At 50.0% G+C, this 15,222-nt stretch overlaps 1 protein-coding gene across 3 annotated transcripts in view; it reads left to right on the forward strand.

The window, feature by feature from the left end:
• The window catches only part of FGF12 (fibroblast growth factor 12), a 210,576-nt gene that overhangs the window by 68,904 nt on the left and 126,450 nt on the right, over positions 1-15,222 (forward strand). The window contains exon 1 of one of the 3 annotated variants that reach the window (XM_032193221.1): positions 11,907-12,066. The exons of the other annotated variants lie outside the window; for them this stretch is intronic. Coding sequence (XP_032049112.1) covers positions 11,979-12,066 — 88 coding nt within the window. The 5' untranslated portion in view covers positions 11,907-11,978. Of the gene's footprint in view, positions 1-11,906; positions 12,067-15,222 lie in introns of those variants that run through there. 3 annotated transcript variants of the gene reach the window in all.

Here is a 15,222-nt window from a genome sequence, read left to right on the forward strand (position 1 = left end):
TTCTGTGTCACAGCCTCGTGGCAGAGGAGTCATAGGTAGGGATTTAAAGGGCGATGGTTTGGCAGATTTTACAAGAAGCTCCTTCCAGGCATTAATTCCTGGGTTATGGGGTCAGAGAGGCTCTTGTGATCTTCTCAGGCTGAGCTCCTGCAGAGAGCAAGCGGCAGGACTGCCCTCGATTGACTCCTGCTTGAAGTGCAGCATCAAACAGAGAAAACATCGCATCTCGATTTAAAATTGTCCAGCGGTGAAAGATTCACCGTGTTAAATTGTTCCAGTGCTTTATCCCCTTTACTCTTCTCATTTCTTAGCTCCTAGAGCTCCTAGCCTTGGGTTTTCTTGTTTCTTTGTGAGCTTGAAAAGCCACCTGTTGCCAAAACTCTGCCCTGCGTAGGGAGGACTCGTGGGTTCGGTCAAGTTGTCAGCCAAGCAGAGCTCTGAAAGGCGCCTTGGTTGTAAGAAGCAAAGAGTTGTTAACTAAAAAGGTCCAGGGTGTGAGGCTGGCGTGTGATGGCACAAACCCACTGCACAGAAAGCACAAAAATTAAAAATAAAGGCACTGCTGGAAAGTATGTGCACTTTTCCCTAATGCATATCTGCACTGAGTGTTTCTATAGTTCCCGTATTTGAAACATGCAGGGAGGATTTATAAGGGCTTTCTGAGGAGATCTAATTGCAAAAGCATTGCAGAGACTGGGTTTGACAAGAGATGCCATGAAATATAAGAGCATTTGTTGTTCTGAGTGTTTTTTGTAAATCAGCTGCGCTGAGGTCCTTTGGGATGCAGGCTGCCACGTCGAGCAGCAGGGTTGTTGGTAGCTTCTTGCACTGCTGCAAATCACCGTACGTTTAAAACCCGCTCCATCCATCTCCCAGCCTGGCAGAGCTTTGGGGTGGAGAGCAGCCAGTGCCTGTTGTGCTAGTAGCAGGATTTAGCCTACAAAAACCCTGAGGCAGAGGAAGACCAGAAGCCTGATGGGGCAGTAAACACAGCGAGAAGGCCACCTTAAAGGGAAAAAAGTGGTGGTGTTTTTTTTTTCAGTCCTGCCGCAATACCTCTGCTCAAGAAGAGGGGACAGAAGTGCCAACCTCAGCGTCTCTGTACAAGATTTGTTGGCCTTGTACGCAGCTGCCGTGGGAACAGCTCTGCTGCTGGTGTTCAACATCCCCAATACATCCCCAATCTATCTTCTGGTGTTGATGCTTTCCAAAACTGATGACACATCCTGAGTTAATGCCAGTAGTCATAGGTATGTCTTACACCATCTTTTGCAGCAAGATGCAAGCTTGTTTGGGCTGTGTTTTGGGCTGGTTGGACTCAGTCTGGTTCAAGACTGCAGGCTGTGTAATTGCTCGGGTGTCGGAGTTGCTCCAGTCTCCCAGCAGCCCTAAACTAAGTGCAGCGCTCTGCTGATACGGCTGCGAGGAATTTCTGATAGGAAACAGTTCGCATCCATCCCACTCAGGGAAACTTCTTCCTTGGATTTTTTTTTTTTTTTGTCTGGATTTTTCTGCAGTTGGATCAGCAGGAAAATGCTTTTTCAGCTGTGATCACTGAGGTTCCTGGAAGATTCTTTTTGTGCAAACCTCTTCCCTAGCTTCTTGTATAAGAGGACATTAGAAATGGAGATCTGAAAAAAAACACACACACAAAACAACAGAGAAAGTGTTGCATCACCTATCAAAAGGAAAAGAAATCAGATGATGAAAAGGAAAAGAGGTCTCTGTCCTTAACAGTCTTTCCATCGCATTTGGAAACAAAGCTGGCAATGGTTAGGAAAGAACAACCCCATCCAAAAGCTTCACCAGCTGGGTTTGGATCCTGAGAACTGGGAGGGAAAACACACCCCTGAAGCTCCGCTCCTCCCTGCTTTCCAGGGCACTGCACCCTCAGCTGACTTTCCCAAAAGGCACTTTGGGGATGTAGCCTACATCTCTGGAAGGAACAGAATGGGGAACATGTCTCTGCTAATGAAGGCTGCAGCCAGAAATAAGAGTTCTGGAAGAGGAAAAGTAGGTTAAAAGCAGCCAGCAACGGAAAGCAGCTGAAGCTGGAGTGGGCTAAAGAGCTCTTGAGCATCAGACAGCGAATGGCTTTGCCTCCCTCCAAGTTCCCAGGTAGTGCAGCCCTGGCAGACTGACAGGGCTTCTGGGGTGACTTGTCACAAGATGTTCAGCTTGTTGTTTTTTCTCCCCTTAGCTTTTTATTTTTAGTTGAGTTCTCCCACTTACCACACGCTGCAGTGACCCCTACTGCTGCCAGCAGTGAAGGGCCCATCTCCGTGCAATTATTACGCTCAGGGAAAGTACTCCGTGTAGGTTTATAAACAGCATCCCTTATACTGGCCAAGCCAGCATGTGCTCATCTTCATCGATCCTAAGTCAATGTGAGCACCCCTGAGGGAAATGCAAACTGGCCTCGGCAAGAATCCCACATCAAACATCCCTTGGTAAGAACAATATTAAGGAAGAAATCACGGGGTACCACAGGCGTGAGCCAAGAGTTTCTACAAGGTGAGGACCTATGTGAGGAAGCAGGATGGCAGGACTAGAAGGAAGAAATTTTAAAATGAGATTATCCAAGCACGGCTGTCTCCATCCCCGACAGCCCAGTGCTTTCCCAGTGACTTGTTGCCAGGAATGGGCCTGTTCTAGTTTTGGCTGCTCAGGGGCTGTCCCGCAGGCTGGAGCAGACGTCAGCTCAGAGGTTGCTCTTGATTATTAATTTACTCTGCCTTAATGGAGGCCCATTACCAGGTGCCTCCCTGATGGTGTGCAAGTAAAGCTGGCATCTCTGCTGAGAAATGTCCCCTCTTCTTTTGGTTCAGGTGAGAGGGCAAAGAGGCAGCTCTGGAGCCCTCCTGTCTGAGCCTGGAGATGTTTCTCCAGGAGGCAGGGTGCAGCTTGCCAGAGGCTCAGACCCCTTTAGCAGCTTCTTCAATAGGTCCTTTGGGCAGTCTGTCCCACGAGAGCTTCATCCTGAGAAGGATCCTTCTCCTTTCACCCTCTTTGCCCTGCACAGAGCGCTGTTGGCACTAACCTTGGACACTTGTGGTCCTGCCTGACAGCTCTCGCTGAGACCAGGAGGGTGGCTGAGGGAGCAGGGAGAGGAGCACAGCTCTTCTCCACCGTGCCTCGCTCCTGCTCGCTGCAGAAGTAGTGAAGCAAATAAAATGGGGAGCCTGATCTCTCGGTATCAGTCTCTTCCCTTCCCTGCAGCACTGCGTGCTGTGCCATTCAGCCGTGCAGGGCTGGACCAGAGCACTTCTGTGCGATGCTGAGTTGCTTATGGCTTCGTTACGGCTTGATGCTGAGCGCAAGGGAACGAAAAGCAGCTGCTGTGGCTGTGACCCCTGCTGTAACTCAGCAGGGGGAAGGAAAGAAAGCCTCCTGGGAGTTGCCCTTTCCATTCCTCACACCCTTAAATGCCACGTGCTGCCTGGCACTGCGCTCAGGAGCTCCTGGCTCTGCCGTCCTGAGAAATGAAGAGCAAAGCTCTTTTACAATGAGCTGCTCCAGCGGGCCTTGAGCCAGGATGAGCTGGGACAGAGGGGAGCTGTGGCTTGGGCGGGATGTCTCCTGCTGCGTGCTTGTTTTCCTCGCAGACCTCCCATTGCTGCTCTCCCTGGCACAGGAGCCCCACTCAGCCCCCTGAGGACCTCCTGGGGACGTGCAGTGATTGCTCCACAGCCGGGAGCGCTGAGCTGGCACCCTGCTAGATTTGGTGGTGGTCCACAGGTTTATATGTGATGTGAGAGCATGTTCAGAACATTTTTGCTTTCACTGGATGTTTTCCCCCATTTATGCTACTGAACGTGTAGGACACAGCTGCGGGAACAGGGAGCGGTGGCTGTGGTGCCCCTTGCTCCTGGCAAGAAGTAGTGCATGGGGCTGGGCAGCACTGGGGAGGGCTGAGGTCTGCACTTCTGGTTTTTGATCCTGCAGGGGCTTCCTTATCTCAGGGTTGCAAGGCACTGGACAGGATTCCTAAAATGTAGTACTGCCATCGCGTGGCACTTGTTTGGACAATATCTATGGCTCTTCTGGTGTGGGCAGGCACAAGGCTAACGCAGGGCTGGCTGGAGGTCAGGTAGCTCCAGCTGCTGAGGAAAGAAGGATTTTTACCTTCCCATAGAGGAGCAGGGCTTCCCAGGGGCTGATAATCAGTCTGAGCAGCGGCTGGGCAAGACCATTACCGAGCATGTCACAAGGCAGCAGTGGCTCCTGGCCCTGGGAGCTGGCGATGTTACCTGTCACTGGCATGATTACTGCAAAGCAGCGTTGCGAACTTTCAGCAGATTTGGGGCCTTTCTTAAATCCCCAAGCCGTTACGTAAGAATCACAACCTGACATAGTTATTTTCTGGTTCTAATGGCTGCAGAGAAACGCTAACAACAGCAACCTTAAAAGACCTGAGGCAAAGGCAGGGAAGAACCCCAAAGATGTTACCTGGCTTTGTTTCTATTGCCACAGCAGAGGATGGAGGAGGTGGCTCTGCCTCATGGCTGGCAGTGTCCGGGGTGGCTAACATCAATGGTTTGTCCTGAAACCACAAGCAGCCCAACCTCTCCTCATTCCTGCACGCTTGTCAAATGTTGTGTGAGAAACTTGCAGGAACGTTTTGCTTTGATAAGGTCAAAGTCTCTCACCGAGACTTTTTCATCATGTTGTCAACCGAAGTATTTTGGCAAAGTTGAAATAATTTAGAAAATGTCACTTTAAGGAAAAGTGAGTGTTGATTTTTGGACCTCTTTGGAGCATCTGCCCCAAACAAAAGCAGTGGCGGTCCCTGAGAGAGGAGGTTCTGAGGATCTTTCTTTCTCTCTTGCACTCTGGTGAGGATGGCAGTACATGAGAGATGTTTTCCAAAAGGAATTTTCCCAGCCACAAAATCCTCTAAACTAAGCTCATGGAAAAAACATGCAATGGGAAGCCAAGATTTTCAAGGTTGGCTTTTCTAAAGGTCTCGTAAATCCAGTCTTCAATTCTCTCGATACATGAACTTTCCAGTACATGTATAGGTGCATTATAACTACTCTGTAATATTATTATTTAATGCCCAGCTTCTGTCATTTCTTTGCCGTGAGGACCAGCAGAGACAACCTGCGTGTGGGTCTGGCAAAGCCCCCGCAGCCATAGCGATGCTGCGCTGCAGGAGTTGGGAGCTGTGGGCTCCAGAGGAGGGGTCTTGCCAGTGCAATCGAGGTTTTAAATGTGTCTTTAGCTGCAGTGACCAGCTAATGAGCAAGGGTCTGAGCTGTTGTGCCCTGGTAGCAACTTCACTGAGGTCTAAGGAGCTGTGAACTGGAGCAGAAAGCGTTTCTTGTACCGTTGCTCCCAAGGCAGGGAGTTGGGCAAGTACTTGTCCAGGTGAGACCCTGCTACACGTACACGTGTCCTGTCGGTGTGCCTGAATAAACAGCACCAGAGCTCGGAGTGTCACTGGAAGCAGGCAGATGGGCAGGCTCGTAATGCCTGACCCCAGGGGCACGCCAACATCACAGGGGGGTTGCTGCCGGGCAGGGGGAGCTGGCTCCTTGCAGAGGTGCTCTGCCACACTCACCCTGAGAAAATCTCCTTTATGAAGCCTGACAGCCTTTCCCTGTGAGAGGGATGGATTAGCTGTGTGCTCTTAAATGAGGAAAGGGGCCTGCCAGTTGCTCACATGTCACGCAGCAGGTCGGGGATGAACCAAGAGCGTGTCCTGGTTGCACTTAGAAGATGCACTGACACTGAAGTAGAAGTTCCAGCATTGGCTTTGTATCAGCAGTCACCTGCTCGAGGTGTCCCAAGCCCCGCTGGCTGGGGAGTTGCCTGCCTCCGGGCCCCTTGGCACAGCGGCGAGCTGTTGCCCTCTAAGCATGGGTCATGTCTCAGGCAAAGCTGTCGCTGCCTGTTATGGATTAATAACCTTAATTACCGGGGTGCCGTGGGTCAGAACTTCCCAGCGCTTGCTGTATTATGGCTCTTTAATCTGCTTTTCTCTCTCATGATCTCCAAGCCCAGAGGGATCAGCAGACGGGGAGATCTCCTGCCTTCCTGCTCGCTTTTCCCTCGTGAGAGGCTGCAGAGACTGGTCGGATGGGGAGCAAAGCTGGCAGAAATCACACCCAGCAAGGAGGGCACCTCTGGAAGGTGCTTCTGCAACTGTCGGGTGTGAAGCACAATGGGGCAATGCCTGGGGGTTGTGCTGGAATTCAGCCACCTGCAAGAAATCAGAACTCTTCATCCCAGGGGGGTCCGGCAGTCAAGTGTGATCGGCTAGGGAAGGGCCGGGGGGATCCTGCCTTCTGAGTTCTCTCATCTGGGTAAAGGTGACCCAGCTGAAGTCATGAACTTGGATTTTGAAGATGTTCCCCCCACTGAGGGGATCCTTCAAAGAAAACGGGTCAGGTCTGATGAGTGGGGAAACTACCAGAGGAGGGAGAGACGTCTGCGGTCCAGCATGGTCCTAACTGCTCTTAAAGAGCAAGGGGATGGAGAGGAGGCAGATTGCCAAACAGAACAAAATGACTTGGAGGAAGGAAAGCAGAATTGAGCAGGAAAGAGTTGTAGAAGGATCTCCTGATACTGAGTGTCTGGTGAGTTAACAGCAGCATAAAGTCAGGGGTGCAGGGTAAAGCACCCATGGATGAAACGAATTATTCATGGTCATTAATGGTAGGGGTTGCTCCTGGGGTTGTTTCCTCTTTGGTAGAAGACCTCAGAGAAGCTGTGGATCTGTCTGAAAGTGTTAGCTCAGCAGAAGCAAGCAGAAATTACCGGGAAAGGTACAGAGCAAATGGGAGCTCTCATTGCACTACACCAGACATCCCTGGTGTGCTCGCACCTCAAATACTGCGTACAGCTCTAGTTCTCCTCCTCAAACAAACAACAAATGAAAGGGAACAGAACCAGGAAAGATGCAGGGAACAGTGACAAGGTCAGCAGAGCATATGGAAGAGCTGCTGCCCGGGGAGAGATGAAACAGATTAGGCATTTTCAGCATCTTCAGAAATGAAACAATTGAGAAGGGAAATACGGCAGAGGCGTCTAAAGCCATGACTGTCACGGAGAACATGAAATTACCATTTCACAGTGTAACTACTAAGGTGAGCATTAAATGGAGCTTCTGAGAAGCGGTTTTAAACTAATGAAAGCTTCTCCCGGTGCATGATTAACCTGTAGAGCTTCTTGCCAAAAGACAGGGAGGAGACCAACAGTATTACTGGCTTCAAAAACCAATTATAAAAATTTGTTGCGGAGAAATCGATCAAGGGTTTTTAAATGCATTGTGAGACATCCCATGGATGAGGAAATCACAGAGCTGCAGGGCACTGGCAGTGGGAGGACAGAACAATGTATGGCTGCCCCTTTCTTGCTCTGTTTTCCAGAGCATCTGTTCGAAGCCAGTGGCATTACTACCAAAGTATGCCTGGAGAAGTCTTAAAAGTTCCAGCTTCTGAAGTGTCACTGTGCTGAAAAATATCCTGAACAACCACTTTTCACTAACTCTGATTCAAGTTATTTGATACATACAACACTAGATTTCTTTCTAATGTCTGGAAATGTAACTACTACCTTGAGCTTTTTGTATATCTGAGGATAAACCTATTGAATGATGGAGCCTATGGGACATCTTTATTTATCTGAATCTGCTTTGGTGAGCTGAGAGGGGGCTGAGGTTTCACCAGGCGAGTTTCCCCACCAGCAGCTGGAGTAATTGGGTTGTTCCCATGCATTCATGTGAGCTTTGTTGCTTTCTGAGCATGGAAAGGCAACTAAGAAATTGGTCTTTCTCATCTGATGTACGAAATCGAGCTGTCTTTTTTTTTTTCTCCTCATTTTCCATTTGCTGTCAGAAGGTGTGTGTGTGATATACTTTTTCCCTGGTAGTTTCCAGCAGAAAATAGCTTCAATCTTTGCCTTATAATGGGCACAATTTTTTACTGGTCAGGAAGAGGCTAATCCTCTCCCTGAATCACCAGACTGAGCAATGACAGGAGATTCCTTACTTACACAAATTGTTGTCGTGTGGCCTTCAGCACCCCCCTGAACTCTTGCCACAGTTCCCCAATAGCTCCGCATCTCAGTGGAGCTGGGTGAGAAGAAGCTGTGTGTGGTTAGCACAGCTCTACAGCAAGCACTGCTCTTCTGCTACTGCCCTGCCTCACAAAGGGGGGACAAAGGAAGGCACGAATACTCAGAGCATTATGACGACAGCAGGATAAGCACTTGCACTGTAAAGGGGTGTAATTTTTTAGCCTGTTCCTGAGCAGGCTTTGCTCAAATGGCTCCTGCAAAGAAAGACGCTGGGAAGAAGTGGTTATGGCTTTGCTGAGGAACATACCCTCAATGATCACAGATGGATCCATGGGGTGAAGGTCGGGAAATGAGCCCCGGGTGCTCCCAGGGAGATGTGTAGGTTTATGAAGGGGGGCAAGGTCTGAGGGCAGTACTGGTGCCAGCCTGAACAAAGCTGCCGGGGCTCATGGGCCATTTCCCACCACATCCACCTGCACTTGGCCAGGAAATGTAATGAGGGCAAAGACTCGCAAAAATGACCTACTTGTGCAGGCTGTTTATCTGCGAACCAGGCACGGTGTTCAAAGGCCTGCAGGTGGTCAATGTAGGTGAAAACAGAAACAGAAGGGACCCAGCACCTTGAAAGATCAGCACCAGCCTTTCTGTGAATACAAGGGGATTGCATTTCCTGCCTGGTCTCTTCTGAGCTTTTGTTGACTTTCTTTTTGGGGCTTTGCTAACTGATAACTCCTGCACATTATGCTATTTTAATACCTAGCAAAGAGCCTTGTCTGCTAAATCACCTTATTTTTCTCTGATCGGAGCACAGTGTATTCCTCTTTTTAGTAGAAGGCATTAATTTAAATTCCATAATCCCAAACATATTCTCGTTTCTGTTCTGTGCTTCAGAAGGCCAATGGCATTTTAATTTAATAAGGGAGAAACACACATGACACTGTGTTCCCTGCAACTGTCTTCTGACCTCAATGAGTCTTTCCCAGCTTTCTTTATGTTCCAGCAAATGCAATCCCTGCTTTTATTGAAGAAGTATTGTTCCTAATACCCAGCTTCTACCTGGCAAAACTTAAATATCTGTAATGTTTTCACAGTAACTTTTTAGACGTTATTTGTGTTACTATTTAGTAATACAAGTTTATTGGTGGAGCCTTAGAGAGATTTATGTCCCACTAAAAAATCGTCTGAATATATGCTGGCCTTTTGCAGAGAAATAAATTTTATTTTGGTTTGCTTTGGTTTTGGATTAAAATGAGTTAACTTATCTAGCACTATCTTGATTTATGTCAGCTCCCTTTGTCTTTCCAAGTTCCATAAGATTTGTTTACTGGGAGAACACTTACCTAATTGGGTACATGGTATTACTGAGTGTTTGTGGCATGTACACACTTGAGTCATGCATCACGGTTCCTAAAGAATCATCCTTTGCCGTTTTTATGCTTCCATTTTGCTGTTGAAGCTTACTTAAACCTACTCAGTTTTGAAAGAACGTGTGCTTGTTGCAGTCCTCGTGCCCCTCCTTTAGAAATGCCAAGGAACACTCACTCGCTCTTCTCACCGGTTTGATTCTGCTCCCCTTTGCTCTTGTAAGGCAGGATCCGACCCTTTTGGAGCCAGCCTCACGCACAAGTGCTGGCAGATCACAACCTATCAAGCCTGGCTCATCGTTCTGGCTGGATGATGATGGAAACCCCTCAAGGAAATAGGGGTTATTTTATTGGTAGTTTTGTGGATTTTTTTCTGAGTAGTTTTTCCGAGAAGTGTTATTTTAATGAACAGAGGTCTCAAACTTCAGCTGCCTGTTGCATTCTAATTTGTTCTTCTTACAGACTTCTGTAGCTTGTCTAAAGCACATCTTTGCATGTCCGAGCGGTAGCACCTACCTCTTCCTACACTGCCTTAACGCAGATAACACCTCAGTGCACCTCTGTCCTGGTACCTGGTGCTGCACTTCAGCATTGGCATCTCTAAATCAGAGCCCCCTCATTTACGGCTCCACGCTGGCTGCTAAGCAAGGAGGGCACCTTGACTTCAGATCTCGCTGTGCTGTCCTTGATCTGCCAGATCCAGAATTGTTCTCGTCTCAAACACGCTGCTGGGGCACTTGCAGGGACAGGGCTGTTGCTTTTTGTGCCATTACAGAAGTACCCCAGAACCACCGGTTGTGATTTAGGGCTTCACTGAGCAAACTACTTCTGGCCTTGTTTCAGAGGGGCTACAATTTTCCTCACCGATCAGGTACAGCAGAGAAACGAAAGCCATGGGTGGTGGGGAGAGGTAACAGCTGCAATCCCAGTTTGGTGTCAGCCCTGCTAGGGCCTGGTAGTGCTCCCCAAATGCTGTAGAGCACGCATTGCTGAGGGCTTCAGCTGGAGCAAAGGTCCCGGATAAGTGGGGACGTGCAGAGAGAAGGGCGGTTCTCTTTGGCTTTATTCTGTGACTTGGTGAGTTTGCCAGGTCCTGTGTAATATTGTTTATTAATAACTAATCCCTGGCATCTATGCTACTTTGAATCCTTTTAATGGTGCTGAGCTCTATGCTACTGGCTCTGCTTCTAGCTAAGTGCTGTTTTCGGTGTACTAAGTAGGACGGACTGGAAAATAAGAGCTTCCATTTCATGAAACATTTAGCATTTTCATTTTTTGTTTTGTTTTCTTCGTGTTTGAGAGGAAAACTGAAACTGTGGGGGTGTTTACTAAGGGCATGAAAGACTGTGGTGCTCTCACTAACACTGGTTTTGCCACAAATCCTCAATAGCCTCTCGCAGAACAACGTTTTTGTTGCTATCCCTGGTTGATGTGCCTTGGTGCTCCGATCTCCAAGTGTTTATAGCTTTTACTTTTCCATCTTAGTGGGGTTCCCAGTGCTGCAGCCCAGGTGCTGCCTGTGCCTCACTTTTTTTTGAGCTGAGGGGCATCCTGCCACGAGTTAACAACGCAGCCTCTGTCCCCATGTGCACACAGAGCGTGATGTGCTAACTGCAGCCCCCAGAAAAACTTCAGTTTTTCTTTTGAATTTTGATGTATTCGGGTGGAAGAGTTCATGGGAGAGGTGGTTGTGTATTTCCCCTTCCCATGGAGGAAGCTTCCCATGCAGGCTGTGTGGGGTGGGTTTTGTGCTGGGTAGTTCCATAAATCAGCTCTGGGGAGAGCATCTTTCCCCAGGTTCCCGCCTGTGCCCGGGTACAACCTTGGGCTGTGCAGCTCAAACACTGAGCTTGGAGTAAACCTGGCTGTGATGGGTTAAAAGCAGGAAAAAGAGACCAAAGGCTGAGATTGGGCAGAGAGCCCTCAGCCCCGCGCTGTCGCTGTAGCATCTGCGGGTGGAAGCAAGATGCATAAGTGGGAAAAAAGGCTCCAGAAGTGGAAACAAGGACCCGTAAGCGACAGGAGGCAGGCCCTGCCTGCAGGCACGGCTCCTAGTGGTGCCCGAAGCCGAGAGGTGTGTCCTGGGCCACCGTGCGGGTCCCGTGCCCGGCGCCGAGCGGGGAGCCCCTGCCCGGCGCTGCCCGAGCCCAGCCCGGGGGCTCCCGGCGCGTCCCCGCTGCCGGCGGGGCCGGGGGGCGCCCCCCGTTCCCGGGGGGGATCCCGAGGGACTTCGGCAGGGAGGAAGAGGAGGGGAAGGGGGGGGTCCCGGCGGGGGCCGTGCCGGCAGGGGGCAGGGCTGGGAGCCGGCCGCTCGCGTTTCTAGGGCTTGACGTCCTTCCAGCTAGCCCGACCCCCTTCCCGGCGCAGCCTGCCCTTCCCCGGCGGAGAAGTCCCGAGAAGTGGCGGCGGGCCCCCAACCCCCCTTCTCCCCCTTCTTCATCCCCCTCCTCATCCTCCCCCGGTCCCCGGCCGCGGCGATGGGCCGGGAAGTTTGGGGCCGAGGGGGGCTCCCGGCGCCCCGCCGCTGAGTGCCGGCCGCTCCGGGGCCGGTCCCTTTTCCGAGCAGCGGGAGGGCGCCACAAAGTGAAATCCATGAGGATTCTCGGGCTTCTCCTGGAGAAAGGCTCGCATATGCTGCAGTGTCTCTGTGGAAGGCGCCTGAGATCCAGCAACAGCCCAGGTGGGGAGCGCGCGTCCTTGTCCCCGCCGCCCTCGGCTCCCAGCCCGGGTGCCGCTCGGCCTGGGCTGGCCCCGTTTCCTCGCCCTCCTCATCCCCTTCCTCCTCCTCCCTTTCCTCCTCCTCCTCCTCCTTCTCCCACAGGTGCCCGGGCTCTGTCCGTGGTGCTGACCCCAAAGCTTCGGCCCGGTGCCTTCCCCACCTTCCCCTCCTGACCTGGGTCCCCCATCCCACCGGCAGCCCCCTCTCGGGTCTCGTTCCTCCCCACAGAGCCCTCTCCTCATGAGCAGTCCCTCATGTGTGTGTCCCCCACCCCATCTGGGACCCCCACCCTAAGCGTTAACCCCTGGTCAGCTTAGGGCTGAGCTTCCCCAGGGTGCTCCCAGCCCCACAAGACTCAGGTGTGGGGCTGGGCACGCTGAGAGAGCTCCCCATCCCCTTTGTTTGCAGTACCAGTGTTTGCTTGGAGGGTGTTGAATGTCTTCTAGAGTGGGAATGCCCCGAGAAGCAAAGGGAACCCCCTGGCTGCTTCCGATGGGGGGTGGGAGGCTCCCAGCCTGTTGGGGAAGGAGCATGGCTGGAGGCTGTATGAGGATGGGGCGCTCAGTGGGGTGAAGGGCTGGAAGAGGTGCTTGATCCCGAGTTGTAGTAAAGTGGCGTTTGAAGAGGGGATGAAGTGTATGAGCGCCTTGGGTTGGTATGGTACCGCTCCTGAGTTTTAGGGTGATCTTACTGAAGTCCTATAAGTGGTGTCTCTGCAGCTTCCTTTGTGCTGTGCATGTTTCAAGAGTCTGCCTTTCCCTTTCTACAACACTGGGTAAACAGTAATGGAAAGAAACTCCGTGTTGTTGTTATTATTTAAGATTTGTAGAAGTTATAAAGCTCAGCCTGCTGCTTTGAGCTTGACTGGGTTTCAGTGCCTAGTTGGCTTTCTGCTGGATCTGCCTATTGAACCCTGACCATTGCAATCTTTGGGCACCGGATGCTTACAAGGATGTCTTTATAGTATCATTTTGTAATGCTGATGTTGTTTCCTTGTGAGAGATCTCAGCCTCGTGAGAGAGAATTTTCCACACCTCCCGCGTAAGCACTCGCTGTTACTCAGGGAAGAGACGGGCGGTGTTTGGGGAGCTGCTGCTGAGGCGGCCTGGCTTCCTTCAGGCCTTGCTAAGGAGCATCTGTGGCAGCCTCTGACTTCAGTGCACCAGGAGCTGGTTGTAGTGCCCTGGTAGTTACCCTCTTGTGCTGGTTTGGCTTTTCTGATGGATGCCGTGCTAAGACATGATCGATGGATATGTAGTGTCCGAATCTTTCCTCATTTCTTCTGCAAAGAGTGATCCTGGACATTGCATAGTCTGTGTTTCATGATGCTGTGCTACAAAGAGGCCTATAAAACCCCACAGGAACGCTCTCCTGTCATTATGTCCAGCTGGCCCTGTTCTCCAGGTACTGGGCCTGAACCACCACAAGGCCACCAAGAGACTGCTCCAGCTGTGGCGTGTTGCTTTGAATCAGGCTGCTCAAATATGTTTCATCTTCCTGGCTGCATTTGTTGCCTTTCCATTGGGGTTGGACTTCAATTTTTTAAAAATATGAAAATTTGGGAAAAAAAAAAAAAAAAAAAGAAAGCTGCTGCCTATGAGGAGGTCACTGGCTGGGCCTGCTGGAGGAGAGAGCTCCTTGCTACTGCTTCGAAAAGTCAGCATGCCTCAGGAAATAGGTACATGCGCCTGCAACAGCCCTTGAACGTGTGGCATTGTGCCTAGTGGGACTACGCCCGTCAGAGATGTAAACCACCATAAGAATGATAAATTACAGGAGAGGAAGGACCACGGAATCACAGACTACAACAGCAACGGCGTGAAGTGCTGTGAGCTACTTTCATGCCCTTGATCATCTTGTCTGGGGAGTTGTACTGATAGTTTGGCACAACCACCTGGCTATTCGGCCTTTTGTGTACTCAGGTTACCCAAGAGATTGATCAAGACCTTCAGCCTCCTCCTACCTTCATTTTCTTTCATGAAAACAAGTCATAAGGATATAAACGCGTGCTTAAAGTCAGATTCATACTTGTGTGTGGTGCTGACTCAGAGCCCTCGACCACTCCTGAGTGACAGCAGCTAAGGCATAATACTTCAAAGAAAAACAGCGAAACACTGAAGGTGGTTGTAGAGTGCTGTGCAGCTCTGTTGTGATGCTAGCAAAAATCTTAGCAAGATTTTTGTTAGCACTCTGCTGAGACACCCCACCTCCACTCGTAGCTGTCTCTAGCCTGCTGTTTTCTTATGCTTCACTTCTGAGGTCTGCTGCCACCTGTCTCAGCCTGTGCAGGGGCAGACTTCTCTGGTTGTTGGAGCAGCACCTTGCAAAATGTGGCTTAATGGGTCCCTAAGGTACCACAGCAGTGCAAGTAATTCATAGCAGTACGGAACAAGAGATTTATTTCTAATCCCTTGTGGATTTCTTTGCAAGTATTTTGGCACAGCGATGTCCTGTCTCATCTTCCATGCACATCACTTGTTATCTCACTTTCACAACTCGTGAGCTGACTGATTGTATTGCACGTGCAGAGTTATTTCCCTTCTGGATGATATCATAATTAATTTTGTTAAATCTTTATTTCTTGGCTAATTTATTTTCTCTGCTAATAAATTTCCCCATTTGCTTGGGATGTGCAGTTTGCCAGAATCACTTTTGCTTTTAGCTTCTAAGTCAACATAATGAAATAGATTGCTACAATGCTAGGCTTGAGATAAACATCCGATAACCACTGAGTCAGAGATATAACTGTGACTGTAGTTACGAAAAAACATTGCAGATGACCAGTACCTGGTTTGCAGGGACTTGATGTAAAAAAAAAAAAAAAAAAAAAAAGTACTAATTACACTAGTAGGAGCATGAAAACTTCTCCTGGTGAGTATTTCAGCCCTCGTCTGTAAGACCTAGTGTTTAGCTGTTCAAGGGGTTCTGTCTTTTGCCTGTTCTGCCCTAGGCTCCTCTACAGACTCCCCTCTGGGTGCATTATTGCTAAAACCACAGATATTTCTCATGTTGTCTCATCAACTGGAATGAAAGCACCTAGCAGCAATATTTTCAGCTTTGTTTTCAGCACTAGAGGCCTGGCTGTGTTCAGAGACCAATCTATTTTCAAGCCTCTGG

This window comes from Aythya fuligula, chromosome 9, assembly GCF_009819795.1.
Source record: "Aythya fuligula isolate bAytFul2 chromosome 9, bAytFul2.pri, whole genome shotgun sequence".
Lineage (NCBI taxonomy): Eukaryota > Metazoa > Chordata > Aves > Anseriformes > Anatidae > Aythya > Aythya fuligula.